The sequence below is a fragment of the Zootoca vivipara genome, chromosome 9 (genome assembly GCF_963506605.1).
Source record: "Zootoca vivipara chromosome 9, rZooViv1.1, whole genome shotgun sequence".
Classification (NCBI taxonomy): domain Eukaryota; kingdom Metazoa; phylum Chordata; class Lepidosauria; order Squamata; family Lacertidae; genus Zootoca; species Zootoca vivipara.
The window spans coordinates 2,164,010-2,180,423 of NC_083284.1; the positions used below are offsets into that span (position 1 = coordinate 2,164,010).

A 16,414-nucleotide genomic window follows, 5' to 3' on the forward strand; every position below is an offset into this window, starting at 1 on the left:
ATGCTGTTTCCCTCGGCCTATAGAACAAGATAAGCGTCACAACCCCAGAGTTGGACCTAACAGTCAGGGATACCTTTACCTTTACCTATGTTATCAATACTAGCCTTTAAGAAAACAATATTCTCAACAGGGTTGAATGCTATCATATTATTGGCGTAAAATTGAGATCATGATTTTGTTTTAAAGAAAGATTTTTTTCCCAGTCTGCCCTTGCTGAGGGGGCCCCTAAAAAGTTTCTCACCAGGGCATGAACCCTCTCCCAGCAGCCCTGGGGACCCCACAGAGGATAATTGGGCTGTCTGCCCACCCCAACCCTCTGCTGCCCTTACAACTTGAGCAGTGCCTCTGGGTACCAGATGCCAACCAGGGACAAAGCAGCCCAGAAAGGTCATCTCTGCCATGCCTTGCTTGGCAACTTGGCATCTGCTTCACTGTGCTTAAACCCAAGACTTGATGGACCCACCTTAGTCTAATCCAGAAGGACTGGATGTGGTTGCTGTTGTTTCTTGCATGCAGAGGGCCTGCTGTTCCACAGCAACTCTTGCAAAATGCTCAGGGAAAGGCATCTCCTTAAACCCACCAGGAGAGCTGCTGGCAGTTGAGAGGAAAGAATGCCGAGCCATCTCAGCTTCTTCACCCAGTGCAATGGAGATAAACAAGGTGGCGACACACCTCCATTTGATTCCCTGCTAAGTGGCATCAGATGCAATGGCTCCCCACATGTTTGGGGGGGTGGAGATAGGAGAGCTATAAACATCCCACCCCCCACCAGCACACCCCTGAGCTTCATATTCTGAAAAATAAAAATCCAGAGGCATGCGGGAGGTTTAATAGGATTTCATTGGTAACCGCAATGCAATTGCGATATTGCTTCCAAGGCAAATACAGGTGATACAGAAAACTCCCAGCCACCTCCCTTTCAAAGAGCCCTGAGCTCTGGAGCGGCTCTGAAGCAGTTTTATATGTGGCTTCTGGTTTGTCTCAGCTGCAGCAAAGATCAGGCCTGCAGAAGGTGCTCCATAATATTGCATAAAACAAAATAAAATGCAAAACTGATTGGGGCTCACTCCTAGCCTGCTTTTCGGGCCTGAGCACCCAGGCCAGGAAACAGAATAAACCCTTTGAGCAAGCAAGAGTTGGGTCCCAGGCGTCTGTCAAGGTTATGCTATATCAGAGTCCAAGAGGATCCATGTGGGCTACTGTCAGCAGAATCATTCCCCCAACTGCTGAATGGTTGCCATTTGGTGGGACCATTGCTAGGGATGAGCGAATTTCTCTCAGTTTCTCATTTTTCCACTCTGAAGTTCCAAGTCCTCGTGAACATCTGTCATCATTTTAGCGTAAATTTCTTCTAACTATCTCAATTTGGGGTGGAGGTGCACTTTTGCATAACACACACACACACATTCCTGCAAAGCAATCCCCCCTTACATAGTGAATCTTTTCATATTACTTTCACAAACGTACACATTTTTAGTCGCCTCGCCTGAGAATGGAGGACTGCATTGCAAAATTCAGAAAACAGCGAATTTCGACGGATCATGGCATCTCGATTCCCTTCTTGTTTCAGAAAGTGAGAATTAGGTATGTTCACTGGCTGCCAAGCAGTGAAATAAGTTGCAAGCCAATTAAATTGTTCAGTCGCTAAGAGATGAAAGCACTGATTAAATCTACACATATTTGCATAAGAAGTAAAAACAATTGTTCTGGAGGGTGGGGAAGCAAACTTCCAGGCCCCAGAGAAGGCATAGCATTCAGAAAACACTTGCATGAGGGGGAAAACAATCGCAGCTTGTCTTGAAATCGGCAGCCCAGTTGACCCAAAGGTTCTCTGTTAATTTATGGCTGTGATCCTAAGCACTCTTTTCTCAAGAGGAAGTCCTATGGGATTCAGAAGGGTTTGCTTCTGAGCAGACAGGCAAAGGCTTGCTCGGCAAAGCAATGAAAATCTGCCATTCCAGTTTTTGCAGATTTGCTGATGGGGGAACAGCCACATTACGCTGGCCAAAGTAGGTCGGTTGATGGGAGGTCCAGGATTTGGACTGGAAAACGGGCAGAGTCAGATTGGAAGCATGTCAGGAGTTGCTAGAAAAAATAAAAATAAAAAGAATTGGGGCAGAGTGTGTGTGTGTGTGTGTGTGTGTGTGTGTGTTCGTGTTCTCCTTTGCAGCCCAATAATAACTTAGTCCAGCCTGCCAGCAGTCGACAGCTGTGGCAGGTCCAGCTGCCAGAGGGCAGATCTGAAAAAAGCATTTCTCACCAATGTGAAACCTGGCAACATTTTCAATCTCTTCACATTTTGAAACTTGACAACTTTGCATTAGGGGGCGGGAGGGGGAAGCAGCCTCTGTCTTCAGCCCCGTTGCAAGGTCTTTGCAAATGCTGTCCAAAACAAATCGCCTAGTACTGTACTTATTTTTGAAATGTTTGGAAGTCAATCTAAGCTTGGCGAATTTTAACCCTGATCGTCTACTTCTCAAGAGCATGATCCAGCGAGAAGTTCTCCTGCTCAAGCCCTGCAGAAGTGCCTGGGGTTGGCACAAGAACATGGAATGAAGCTGCAGAGGGAGAACATCCACCCAGATGGTCCTCCAAATTTGTTTCTGCTCCATCAGAGATGATTATCGCATTTTTTCTGGAGCCTGACAATGATTCTATTTCCTCTCTGGTCTTCTGCCAGGCATCTTATCTCTTGCCTTCATTTGGCCAAATATGATAGTTGCTCACCAATTCCAGCTCCTTTCATCTGCCCTGAATTCTGTAACGGTCTGATTTATCTTATCAGAATTGGAACAATTTGATTGCCTGTGACAATTGTGGAATTAGTTAGACGCGGGATAGACAAATCTGTCTGTTTCGGTTTCTATTGTTTCCTCTTTTTTCTGATCTTAAATTCAGTTCTCCCCATTTTGGCAACAATTTGCTATTTCTTTAAAAAAAAACCATGGGCATTTTAGTTCCTCCTAATGTACGCATTTTTGTATGCAATTTTAACTAATATACACATTTTTGCAAAGCAATTTTCTCGAGCATAATGCATTTTTGTATGCCAGTTTCACTACTGTCTGCATTTTTAATGCACACTTCCTTTCTAATACGTGGCATTTTCATAGCTGCCAAGTTTTCCCTTTTCTCACGAGGAAGCCTATTCAGCATAAGGGAAAATCCCTTAAAAAAAAAGGGATAACTTGGCAGCTATGGGCATTTTGTACACACTGTTTGGCTGGGGAACTGACCGGCAAAACTCAGAGAGGTGCAAATTTCAAAGAACAGGTGTGTTTCAATTTGCAGATCAGAAAGTGTGCATTGGATAGTTTCTCATTAAAGTTAAAACAAAATTGAATCCCTGGTTATGAGCACAGGATTTTGGGTGCTGTCAAACAGGTGAAATATTACACACCCCAATTCTCATTACAAGTGGATCTTCTCCATCTGCTCTGCTCATTAATCCTTTCCAAGCCTGCTCACCACAGACTTTTTAACAAATAGAGTATTTGTTCCAAAGAAAAATGCCGTCGCCCTCCAATCTTTGGCCAACAGCGCAAAATATACTTTAAGTGCCGCAGTGCGGAAAATGGCGGCCCTCTGTTCGAGTGCTTGCATTGACCCAGGCACGAGAGGTGGGGGTGCACCAGAGATTTCAGCCCTAGAGAACCTGGAGACGGGGTAGTGAAGAAGGCGGCTGGGACTTGAAGAAGCTCACACGAATATTTGCGTAAGGCACCCCGGAAACTGACCGAATCAGAGTTTTTTTCAATGAGAGGGATCATGAAACAGGACCCACCCCTGGTAGACAGGAACACTGGGGAGTATCTGGATTATGGGGTGTGGAGGATTCCAGGGTCCAGATCCTAAAAACCCACCAGACCGTGCTTTTCCCGTTTCCAAGAGGCTTCGTGCACCTTGCCGATACCGGAAGAGGAAGTGGCATGAGAGGATCCAGCTCTCCTCCTGGGCCGGCTACCGATGGGCAAGAAGTCCCGGTGTCCGAGGGAGGTCTCAAGGAAGCTCTTTCAGCTTCTCTATACAGAAAACAAGCCCGGAGAGGGTTGGGGGAAAGGCCAGCTTTGGTATACCAGTTCAGTCACCTGAGCAGCAGTTGCTGCAGGGTTGGAAAAGTGAGGAGGGAGGGGTTTTGTGTGTGTGTGTGTGTGTGTGTGTGTGTGTGTGTGTAGAGTGCAGTTTCTGCCAGGAGGCACCACAAGTTCTGTTCCCCCTTTGCACAGCGTGGCAGAGGTCAGGCTGTGCCTTTGGGAAGGTGGCACCGTCCGGGGATCTCAGCGGGTTCTGGGCTCCTTCCCAGCAGCTCTTTCTCCTCCCTGGCCCTCGCTCAGCTGAAGGGCTTCACCAGCTTCATGGCAGCATAGTTCTGCAGGGAGACAAAGGCAACCAGGTGAGGAAAGGTCGCTCGGGGCAACTAGTTTATTTTATTTTATTTTAATTAGAATCATAGAATCATAGAGTTGGAAGAGACCACAAGGGCCATCCAGTCCAACCCCCTGCCAAGCAGGAAACACCATCAAAGCATTCTTGACATATGCCTGTCAAGCCTCTGCTTAAAGACCTCCAAAGAAGGAGACTCCACCACACTCCTTGGTAGCAAATTCCACTGCCGAACAGCTCTTACTGTCAGGAAGTTCTTCCTAATGTTTAGGTGGAATCTTCTTTCTTGTAGTTTGAATCCATTGCTCCGTGTCCGCTTCTCTGGAGCAGCAGAAAACAATCTTTCTCCCTCCTCTATATGACATCCTTTCATATATTTGAACATGGCTATCATATCACCCCTTAACCTTCTCTTCTCCAGGCTAAACATACCCAGCTCCCTAAGCCGTTCCTCATAAGGCATCGTTTCCAGGCCTTTGACCATTTTGGTTGCCCTCTTCTGGACACGTTCCAGCTTGTCAGTATCCTTCTTGAACTGTGGTGCCCAGAACTGGACACAGTACGCCAGGTGAGGTCTGACCAGAGCAGAATACAGTGGTACTATTACTTCCCTTGATTTAGATGTGATACTCCTATTGATGCAGCCCAGAATTGCATTGGCTTTTTTAGCTGCTGCTAAAAAAAGCCAATTATTTATACTTTTCAGAGATATACATTTCATGATTTTACCATCATTTTGACATTTTAAAACTTGGCTTCTTTCCCCCTCTTCCTGTGGTTCCTTAAATTTATTTTTTAATACCTTCTGTGTATCCAAATTTACTGTTTAGGGAAGTTTTTAATGACTAGAGATTGTCAAGACATTATCCATTGGCTTCTCAGGTGTGACACAGACACACCTTTAACACGCCGAATGTCTGTAAAAGGGACATTATAATAGTCCATTACAATGGCCGGATATCCAATGCAGCTCGAGGAACATTCTCTGCCTGTCCTCTTTCTGGTATTTTTAATCGCTGTGACTTTATCGAGCCGCAATGTCTTGAAGAATTTTTCACAGTTTTTTGCTTTATTTATTTATTCTAGATTCATATACTGCCCTTCATCGAAAGATATCTTGGCAGTTCACAAAAATACGAAATAAAAGCACGAACAAACAGTTAAAAGAGACCTCCTTTAAAAGGCTGTAGAATATTCATCTGCCATTATTTAATTGTGACTGTCTTCAATACTGTAGTAATATTCCTCGGCAGTCATAGAAGCATAGAACTGTAAAGGTGGAAGGGACCCTAAGGGGTCATCTTGGCCAACCCCCTCCAATTAAAAAAATCTCCTGTCTCGAATTTTTTGCCCACACTGGGGAAAGATGCAGGTCTCTGCAATTTTCTCCTTGCAGGTGGAAAAGTAGCTTTGGGGCAGGGAAGTTTTGAGTCAAGGGACTTCCGCAGCCTATCTCTGCCCACTGTTTAAAAGAATAGAAAGCTTTTCAGCAGACGTTTAAAGTCACCCGCTGGATCTCCAGTGGCAGAGAGTTCCACAGGGCCGGGCCAATGACATTAAAAGCTTGGTTCCTCATTGTTGTCAAAAGCGCGACACAAAGCTCCTGCAAGCGATTTCCGTGATATTTGGGGATTTTAAATCAAATCTCTCCTACGTCCCTCATTGCAAGGATGTGGTCACAGCTCTCTGTTCTAATAATAATAATAATTATTATTTATTTATACCCCGCCCATCTGGCTGGGTTTCCCCAGCCACTCTGGGCGGCTTACAACAGAAAAATGAAATAAAATAATCTATTAAACATTAAAAAGCCTCCCTAAACAGGGCTGCCTTCAGATGTCTTCTAAAAATCTGGTAGCTGTGCCCCTGAAGCCGTTTCCCACCCTGGCTGGCTTCTGAGTCGCAGGAAGGTGCTCTCAAAATGCCCAGCCCCCTTCTCCTTCCTCAAAAGTGGCCCTTTTCCCTCCCCAAAACAAGAGCCATTTGCAGAAACAACAAGTGTTCCTGAAGAAATAACCCATGTGGAAATACCTAATAGCACAGATTTCTCTTTATATATAAAAAAAAATTAGCATTACTGGCCTGGCAGAGAATACTTCTGATATATTCATTTCCAGGAACAGTTTTGCTTCATCTCTTCCATATGTTAGAAGAAGAAGAAGAAAACACCCCTCGTCCATAAACAGATTCTGAGCGCGTTAAAATCTTCCAAACTGCCGATAACTTTTCCCAGCAGGCGAGAGCAGCTGTCTATTTTGCTCTCTTAATAATGTCTGCCACCGAGAGAGGCCTTTGCCAGAGGATGGACTGGGCAGGAGAGTCCAGCAGCCTCCACGTCCAGGCAAGACCAGCAAGGACAGGAGAGAAAGAAACAGATCACCCCTAGAAAGAAGGAGCACTGGGCCTTTAAGGGAGCGTTTGGCTTTCCGATCAACCCTTAGGGACTTCTTGTCCTCTTTTCTGCAGTTTTTTTTAATGTACACAGCTTAGAAATGGGGGGGAGGGGAGGATTAAGCCAGCAATTCCCAAAGCGCAGGCCTGCCATACATCCGGAAAATCCCAGATGTAGTCAGGATTCATCTGCCGGAAATAGCATCTGGGCAGAATTTCTGAAAATCAGCAAAAATGTCCAGGGAAACCCAGGCATAGGCATAGCTGCCAAGTCTCCCGTTTTCCCCGGGAAACCCCCGTTTTTCAGGCTGTCCCCAGCCGAAAAAAACGGGTTTTTTTTTGTTTTCCCCCGGTTTATTCTGGTGCGGCGGCCATGTTGGAACTGGGTGGAGCATGCTCAGAAGCGACTTTTGATGCTGCTGTGCCCAGTTCCCAAATGGCTGTCGCGCTACTTCCGGTATGCTACTTTCGGTCTGGTCCCTTATTTTTCAGAGAGGAACTTGGCAGGTATGGGCATAGGGCAAGCCATGACGGAAGTGTGTGTTATTGTTTTTTAAGCTCAACAACTTTGGCCCCAAAATAAATAAATGTGGCAACCCTACCAAAGCAGGCAGGACCACCCTTGGGAGGAGGGGAGTGGGGATCACTTTAGGGGGGGCAAGAGGCATAAATGACCAGCTGACTTTGAAAAGCTGCTATCACTGGGTCAAGTTCATCCGTTCCATTGAATCAACCAAACTTGAATAGTTTAAATTCAGTTTTGAATAAGCGTGCAATGAATGGTGATCGTTTTGAATTTTCTCGTGTCGCCGTCTTCCTTAGTGGGCTGTGCAAACTGCTGTTAGGAATAATGGTTTTTATAGGGTAGGGAGATGAGTTTATGGACCCAGGGGATGAGTTGAGGGAGGGTCTTCTCGGTCGCGGGAATTCGAACCACCGACCTTCTGATCGGCAAGCCCAAGAGGCTCAGGGGTTTAGACCACAGTGCCACTTGTACCCCGATGCCTCTGAATGGAACCAAGGGCACAGTGGCTTGGAAAAAAAGTCTGCAAACTGCTGCAGAAAGCCGCAGAGAAAGGTCTTCAATAAATAAGCCCCTAGTGCATGTGCTCAGATCTCCACCCCGACCCCCCAACTCTGGTCACGTCTCCCCTCTGTGGCCGTCCGTCTTTCCAGCACGGAGCCCGTCACATAAATATTCCAAACGCTTCCCTTATTAAATTTGTAGCAAAGCCAAGCTGACATCCACGTTTATGCTGCTTGGAAAGAGGCGGAAAGCAGCTCAGATTCACACATACACCCGGCTCGGCGAAGGCAGGCCGTTCCCTTCCAAACCCGCTGGATTTAATTGGGACGGGCTGAGAGCCACCGCTTGGCCCATTCTGTTTTCCCCACCCTAAAAAAAGCAACGTTCTTGGAAGGAGAGCGAGAGCAAGCAGAGCCAATCGGGAAGGGGTGGGGCAGGGAAGTGTGACCCCAGGCAGCGTAATAAATTGCTGTTTGCACCGGCTTACGAGGCTCTCTTCCCATTGGGGGATGAGGGCAGGGGGGGGGAGGCACGCCCTCCGCCCCATAAAGCGAGCGGGTCCAAAACAAGGCACATCATCACACACCATTAGCAAACTCCCTCGGCGGAACATGAGAACTTCCTCATTAATTTCCCACCGTTTGTCTTTCGGGAGGCTTCCTCCAGAATATCGTGGCTGTTATTTTTAGGGCTTGTCTGTGAGGCCGGGGTGGGGAGAGGGTCCTCCTATCTGGGTGGAAAAGGCACTTGGAGGGATGGTGGAAGCCAAAAAGGCTTCATCGCCCAAGACGGGGAGAAAGAGGTCCTGGGAAGTGGCAGCAGGGGAAGCCCCTTGTGGGTGGTGTCCATGTTCGCTCCATGTGGGAATCATGCGCAGGCTCTCGCTCTGTAGTTTGGGTTTGGGTTTGTTTCTGTGGCTGAGCCTGGCAGAAGCCAGCAGCGCAAGAACAGCCAGAGAGCCACAAGTTGGCGGCTGACCTTTAGCCTCGCTGCTCCACACCAAGAGAGGGTGGTTCTCCAGGGTTTAGAATCACAGACTCATAGAGTTGGAAAGGGGCCTTGAGCGTCATCTGGTCTAGCCCCCTGTGACGCAGGAATCTTTTGCCCAATGGGGGGCTCGAACCCACGACCCTGAGCTATCCAGTTTGAGACCAGCGTCTTCCCCAGCCCAGGATGGTGTTGCCGTCAAGAAAGGAACCTGTGTCCTTTCTCATGGACAGCGCATGCTCTGCCACTGAGCACTGGCTCTCTTCCCCTTGGGACTTTTGCGCAGTCCTAGGAGAACATCAGAAGGGGGATTCTCAAGGCCCCTGTCGGCCACTGGGCAGGTCTGCTGTGCCACCCTGGGGAGGCCTGCCTTGTAGGAAAGAGGTGGCCATGGAAGAACATTATGGCCTCCCACCCGCCTATTCCAGCAAGGCAGCAAACTGAATCATAGGATCATAGAATTGTAGAGTTGGAAGGGACCCCGAGGATCATATAGTCCAACTCCTGGCCTTCCAAGAATCCCAGCTACCTGAAGGAGCGTCTCCACCCCCATCATTCTGCCCGGAAACTGAGGTCCAGCTCCGAAGGCCTTCTGGCGGTTCCCTCCCTGTGAGAAGCCAAGTTACAGGGTACCAGGCAGAGGGCCTTCTCGGTAGTGGCGCCCACCCTGTGGAATGCCCTCCCACCAGATGTCAATGAAATAAACAACTATCGGAGTTTTAGAAGACATCTGAAGGCAGCCCTGTTTAGGGAAGTTTTTAATGTTATATCATGTTATTAATATTCTGTTGGGAGCCGCCCAGAGTGGCTGGGGAAACCCAGCTGGATGGGCGGGGTATTATTATTATTATTATTATTAAAGAAACCCTGATATGTTGGCCATCCAACCTCACTTGAAAAACCTCCAAGGAAGGAGAGTCCACCACCTCCCAAGGGAGACCGTTCCACTGCTGATCAGCTCTCACCACCTGAAAGTTCTTCCTGATGTTTAGTCGGAATCTCCTTTCTTAGAATTTGAATCCATTGGTTCGGGTCCAGCCCTGTGGAGCCGCAGGAAGCAAGCTTGCTCCATCTTCCATGTATGAGCTGAACAGCATTATTAAAAGCCGGCCGTTGTGCAATTTTCCATCTGCATCCACTCTGATACGAAGCGAGAAATCGCTTCTAGGGGCCTTGCCAGACCTCTTCGTGTTTGGGGGCATCCCTGATACTCGGAGCGTCACCAATTCCTCCCTTCCCCAAAACCAGCATGATTGCCAAAGAGTAATGGGTAACAGAGCAGGGAAAGAGAACCCTATTCCAGGACGGGACATTCAAATCAGAAACCTCAATAAATGGGGAGAGGGGAGGGGATGGGCGGGGGGGGGGGGGCAGGGGAACGATTCTAAATAAATGAAAGCAGAAAAATTCCATGACATGCCTCAGTTGCTTTTCAGAAATACAAGTCGGGCTGCCCCCTCATTTTCACATATCCAGCTCAGTTTCTGTTCTGCTTCATCCCAGAGACTCAAGGGTTGCTTCCACCGTCCAAATTGCCATGAAATACAACCTCAGGCAGTAGGCATTGACACCAAAGTAAAGTTGAACTCCTGAGCCGTTTTACCTGGGAGTGAGCCCCGGTGAATTCAATCGGGTCTACTTGTGAGTAGACACGGTTCGGCTTGTGCCGTAAGTCTCAGAGGGCACTGACTTATACCAAGTCCATCTTTCTCAGTGCTGTCTGCACAGACTGGCAGCCACCTTGCCAGGATTCCAGGCAAGCATCGCTCACAGCCCTACTGGGAGAAGGTCATCAGGGACTGAACCTGAGACCTTCTTCTTGCAAGGCAGATGCTCTGCCAATCAGCTACAGCCCTTACATCCATGCGAACATGCTGAGGATCTGGTCCCATGTCCTAAAAAGATGTGGGGAGTGTAGGGTTGCCATATTTCAAAAAGTGAAAACACAAACACAAAAGTTGTTGAGTTTTCTTGCATAAAGAGAAGTTTTTCACCTTTTGTTTAAAATGAAAAAAAAACCCAAAAAATCAACACTTCCGATATGGGCTGCCATAAGCCTGGGTTTTCCTAAACATTTTAGCCGCTTTTCAAAAATTCCGCCCAGACACCATTTCCGATGGACGAAATGGCAGCCCTCGGGGAGGGATAGAGAATTAAGGAAGCGGAGATTTTCCTGCGGTTTTATAGCTCCTGCCAAGAGTCACAGAGCCATTGGACAGAAGCGTAGCTGACGGTCGCTGAGTCTCTCCCTCCACTAGTGAGGCCACGAAGGTCCTTCATGAGTCAACCGGTTGGCTTTAGAAGTGGATTAGACAAACTCAAGGTCACCAATGGCTGCTAACCACAATGGCTGGCTTTGAGCTGCTGGAAGCCGCAGGAGGGGAGAGCTGCTCTTGTGCTCGGATCCTGAATAGGGGTTCCCCATAGTGGGCATCTGGCTAGCCACTGTGAGAACAGGAGGCTGGACTAGCTGGGCCTCTTTGGCCTGGCCCACTAGGCCTCTTCTGTTGTTCTGGCGCTCTTATTTGTGGCATTGTCTTGTTTCGGCCAAAAGATATGGGATATGCACGGATTGGAAACAAGCCAGGATGCCCGCCTTCAATTTTCTGCAGGATCCAAGCAGTAATGAACCAGGGTTTGCCCAAGGGTAAGATCTGTTCGCCAGCAGAACGTGCTCCCTTGAAAGACTGACTCTCCTTCCTTGGAGGTTTCTAAGCAGCTGTTGGGTGGACACCTGTCAGGGAAGTTTCAGTTGCGATTCCTGCCTTGCAGGGGGTTGGACTGGATTACTCTGGGGGTCCCCCCCAACCCTACAATTCTATGCATAACTTCCCCAATACCATCATGCACAGAAATGGGTGCACACTGAAAAGGACATCAGGATAGGTGCCCAGCAGCCTCACCCCAACACCAACACCTTCGCTGGCTGCTTTGGGTTAGCCTGGGAAGTTCATTAGATAAGGGAGGCGGGGCTTCTCCCGGCAGCTAATGAGTTGGGGCCGCATTCCTGGGCAGCTAATGTGTCCAGGGTGACAGGGGAATAAAAATATGGGGAGTCTGCCGTGTTGCCGGGGAGCGGCGAGTCCTGCAAGGAACCGGGATTCCAAAAGGATCCAAACATTTGTCACCTCATTTGCCTGGCCACCTTGGTCTCCGTTCTCCAGGCCAAGCAGGTATGTTTTTAATATCCCAGCCGCAGAATTTGTTACGTGTGGGACCAGGGCAAGAGGGTCGTTTTTCTTATCGGGGTTTGTGCAGGAGGACATCTCACGGCACCGCATGAATTATTTCGGCGCTTAAAAAAAAACGGAGGTACTTGGGAACTTTGCCCCGTACCAAGCCGGGCAGGTGGAATCTAGCTAGGACTGGCCTGGCTCTTGCAAATTGAAGAGGTGGGGAGGAAACTCTGCCGTCCAGATTAATGAGGCGGCAGCCCTTTCCTCCACATTTAGGCCTCGGGAGGGGGCAGAGAAAGCTCCTTTCAAGCCCCAGGAATGAGCAAGCCAGCCTGCATGACTCTCCATAAAGCATCCTGCTCCATCTTTAAGCGATTCAAGCTGGGAACACTTTCCAGGAGACTCTGGAGTTGCGCTCCCAAGCAAACTACTCTCTTGCTATGCTTCTCTTAGAGACTCCTATGATCCTCAGGGTCCCTTCCAACTCTAGAATTCTAGGATTCCCTATTGAGAAGCAGCACCTTGAAATTGAGACCCGGGGGGGGGAACCAACCATCAGTGTTCAGGGGAGGCTGAAAAGGGTCCCTCACCCTGCTAGAAAGAGATGATCGTTTGGTTGAGATACCTGCATTGCAGGGGGTTGGACTAGATGGCCCCCCGGTGTCCCTTCCACCTCTACGATTCTATGACTTTGGACATGGCGTGTGGGTGTGCATTTCATCATCTAACCAATTCCCTGTGGTTCTTACCGGGAAGGCATAGATGAAGATTCCCAGGAAGAGCAGCAGAATGAAGATTAAGAGGAAGACAAGGAAGACCCACTTGAACCGTCTCCACAGGATATACTTCAGAGTCTTGTAGGGGGAGGTGAACCACAGGAAGGAGGTCTCTGGGCGTCTGCAGACAAAGAGAGACACAGCTAGGCCCAGAAATCCTGGCCGCGGGGCCAGGATGGGCCAGGTACCCCTCAGAAGGGCAGTGTCCTTGGGTGGAGTGGGCAAGGCTGGCATTAATGTGGCAGAGCCCATCCCCTGGCTCTCATGTGGGTAATGACAGCAGGTGGGGCAGGGCAGGGTTGAGGTGGAAGGTCCAGGCAAGCACAGGCTTTTCAGAAGCCCACAGAGACAGGCATGGGCAGAGCCAGGGGGATAACCTCCACCTCTGTCTCCTTCACTGTAAAATTATTCTGCACTAAGGTCTTCTAAGGTCTCAAGCTACCCAGAACCTGTGGACTGTCTCCCCAAATATGCCGCCACAGAATAGTGCCATGCAAGAGATGGGAGAATGCAATAGAAGGGGTGTTGCAATGGGATAAAACAACAGACTGCAATACCAATGCAAAGACTGCCCTGTTGCATTGCACGGCATTCCCCCAAAACCCGCTTCCCAATGTTTGCTTCCTCGTGAACTGAGGGAGCACAGGCGCAGAGCCCCTTTTTGACATCCCAAGGCTACTGCAAGCTCCTCTTACTTTGGGTCCTCCAGCTTGGGATTCATGTTTGGCTCATCCCGGCCCAACCCAGCCGGCCGTTCTTCATGCTCTTGCTCATTGATGATCTCCAGGGTCATTTCCAACTTTCCCTGTAGGCAAGAGAAGGGGAATTTCGAGGACTGAGATGCAAAGACCGCAACACTGATCTGAGGAGACTGAGGGGAGGAGGCTCTGTTGCAGGCAGAAGGCCCTGGGTTTGGTCTTCTTGCTTGGAAATTAAACAAAGGGTCTTCTGCTGGTTTCTCTTTAAGGTTTCTAGACTCAAAAGAGAGCAGGGCAATTAAAGGCACAGAAGTACTGTCCTCTATTGAGTCTGGCAACCCTACTTCACAGGCATCTCCCATCTCTCCGGAAGCAGGGGGTGGGAGACCCCATCCTCTGCCTGAGACCCTGGAGTGCCAAGGCCAGTCAGGGCAGGGAACCCTGGCTGGATATACAAAGGGTTGTATCCAACATTAGTCCTACTCAGCACAGACCCGCTGATATTAATAGACAGAACTAATTTCCTGCCTGCTTAATTTTAATGGTTCAGGTAGGACTTAGTTAGATGTAGCCCAAGCAGTCCAATTCCCCTGGAATATTTAGGTATGTTTTCTGATTCAGGGTGGTGTTAAGGCCCAGAATGGCCACCCCAGAAATCCTCTGTGATGTTTAGCTTCCTTTTTAGTTGCTGCTTTGTTAGTAGCAACTTAAAGATTGCAGTTCCTTTACTAGTGGTTTGTTCATTGTTCTCTATGATTTACGCTGTACTTGCGGCGTTCCGTTCTGTTATGGTTATGTCTTGTTTGGAAGACGCTTTGGGATTCATTTGAATGAAAAGAAGCATAGAACCACAACTAATCCATAAAATTCCACAATTTATCTATGCACTGTGTGCGTGAAGAAACATTTTCTTTTGTCTACCCGGGTGACTCTGTTTGGTTCTAGCGTTTGGCTTCTTCCCATCTGCTTTCATTACAACTTGTAAAATCTTTTCCACCCACATCCCCACTTTTTAAAGCTAAAAATATGCAAATGCAACCTTCACCCCCTTGAACTTTTCCGAACTTCCGTCAATTCTGCCATATCCAGAACTGCACACTGTATTCCGAACGAGGTCACATTGTAGATTTGTATGACGATTTGCATATCTGAGAATGGCAGGCTTATTTTCTAAGGCCTTGCCAAATGATCCCTAAACATGGAATTTCCCTTTTTCACAGCTGCTGTACGCTAGGAAGACATTTTCACTGAGTGATCCGCCACGATCCCAAGGTCTCTTTCCTGACCTGTTCCCACACGCTCAGACCTCACAATCATGGCCCAGATCCTGCCACCCCTGCTCAACGTTGTGCAATGAGGAGAGGGACCTACTCCAATGGTCTTTTCTCCGTTCTCCTCTGCCACGCAAGGCCACCAGCCCTTCACTGTCTTCTGCTCGAAGAGAGAGACCACCCGCTCCGCGGCGTCAAGCAGGTCCACCGTGCACTTCTCGGCTGTCTTGACCGGCTTCAGCATGCAGTTGAGATCCAGCTGGATGGAACCTGCAAGGCGGGAAGAAAGGGCAAGCCCAGCGCTGTGAATGAAGCAGGCTGGATAGCTGCAGAGGACTTGAGTTAGGCAAGCTTCCGCCAGAAACAGGGGTATTATTTGTGGGCAACTGCCTTGGTGTGGAAGCCAACATCCACCGACTCTATGCATGAAGCATGGTTCTGCACAATAGGGAAACACAGGTTGCTTTTGCCATCGCCACCCTTGACCAGAAAAGCAATCTGCTGAAGTTATTAGCATGCAGGGATTTTTAACAGCCCAGCTGCCCACAGTTACAGATGTCAGTTATTTGTAACCAAAACAGAGAACAAAGACCTGACTTTCATAAATGCTTTCATTCTGGTCACCTGGAAGGAATGATAGAATTTAGAGTTAGGAGGGGCTCCCATTAGTCAAATAGTCCAACCCCTTGCAATGCAGGAATCACAGATAGAAAAGACTTGACAGGTGGCCACCCAACATCTGTTTAAACACCTCCATGAGAGGAGAGTTCACCACCTTCCAAGGTAGTCCATTCCACAGTTGGACAGCTCTCAGCATCAGAAAGTTCTTCCTAAAGTTTAGTTAGAATCTCCTTTCTTGTCATTTGAATCCATTGGTTTGCATCTGGAGCAACAGAAAACAAGCTTGTTGCATCTTCCCTTGAGATATTTGAAGATGGCTCTCAGATCTCCTCTCAGTCTCCTCTTTTCCAGGCTAAACATACCCAGATCCTTCAGCTGTTCCTCATAGGCTGAGGTTCCCAGACCCTTGATCATCTTGGTTACCCTCCTCTGCACATAGAATCATAGAATCATAGAGTTGGAAGAGACCACAAGGGCCATCCAGTCCAACCCCCTGCCAAGCAGGAAACACCATCAAAGCATTCTTGACATATGCCTGTCAAGCCTCTGCTTAAAGACCTCCAAAGAAGGAGACTCCACCACACTCCTTGGCAGCAAATTCCACTGCCGAACAGCTCTTACTGTCAGGAAGTTCTTCCTAATGTTTAGGTGAAATCTTCTTTCTTGAAGTTTGAATCCATTGCTCTGTGTCCGCTTCTCTGGAGCAGCAGAAAACAATCTTTCTCCCTCCTCCATATGACATCCTTTCATATATTTGAACATGGCTATCATATCACCCCTTAACCTTCTCTTCTCCAGGCTAAACATACCCAGCTACCTAAGCCGTTCCTCATAAGGCATCGTTTCCAGGCCTTTGACCATTTTGGTTGCCCTCTTCTGGACACGTTCCAGCTGGTCAGTATCCTTCTTGAACTGTGGTGCCCAGAACTGGACACAGTACTCCAGGTGAGGTCTGACCAGAGCAGAATACAGTGGAACTATTACTTCCCTTGATCTAGATGCTATACTCCTATTGATGCAGCCCAGAATTGTATTGGCTTTTTTAACTGCTGCATCACACTGTTGACTCATGTCAAGTTTGTGG

At 48.3% G+C, this 16,414-nt stretch overlaps 1 protein-coding gene across 9 annotated transcripts in view; it reads right to left on the reverse strand.

Moving 5' to 3' along the window:
- Window positions 1-821: 821 nt before the first annotated feature.
- The window catches only part of DYSF (dysferlin), a 178,204-nt gene continuing 162,611 nt past the window's right edge, over window positions 822-16,414 (reverse strand). For all 9 annotated transcript variants that reach the window (XM_060278297.1, XM_060278298.1, XM_060278292.1 and 6 more), the window contains 4 exons: window positions 14,810-14,979; window positions 13,436-13,545; window positions 12,714-12,861; window positions 822-4,369 (listed from right to left, as the gene is read on the reverse strand). In XM_060278297.1, the coding sequence (XP_060134280.1) occupies window positions 4,331-4,369; window positions 12,714-12,861; window positions 13,436-13,545; window positions 14,810-14,979 (467 nt within the window). In that variant the 3' untranslated portion in view covers window positions 822-4,330. The remainder of the gene's footprint in view (window positions 4,370-12,713; window positions 12,862-13,435; window positions 13,546-14,809; window positions 14,980-16,414) is intronic.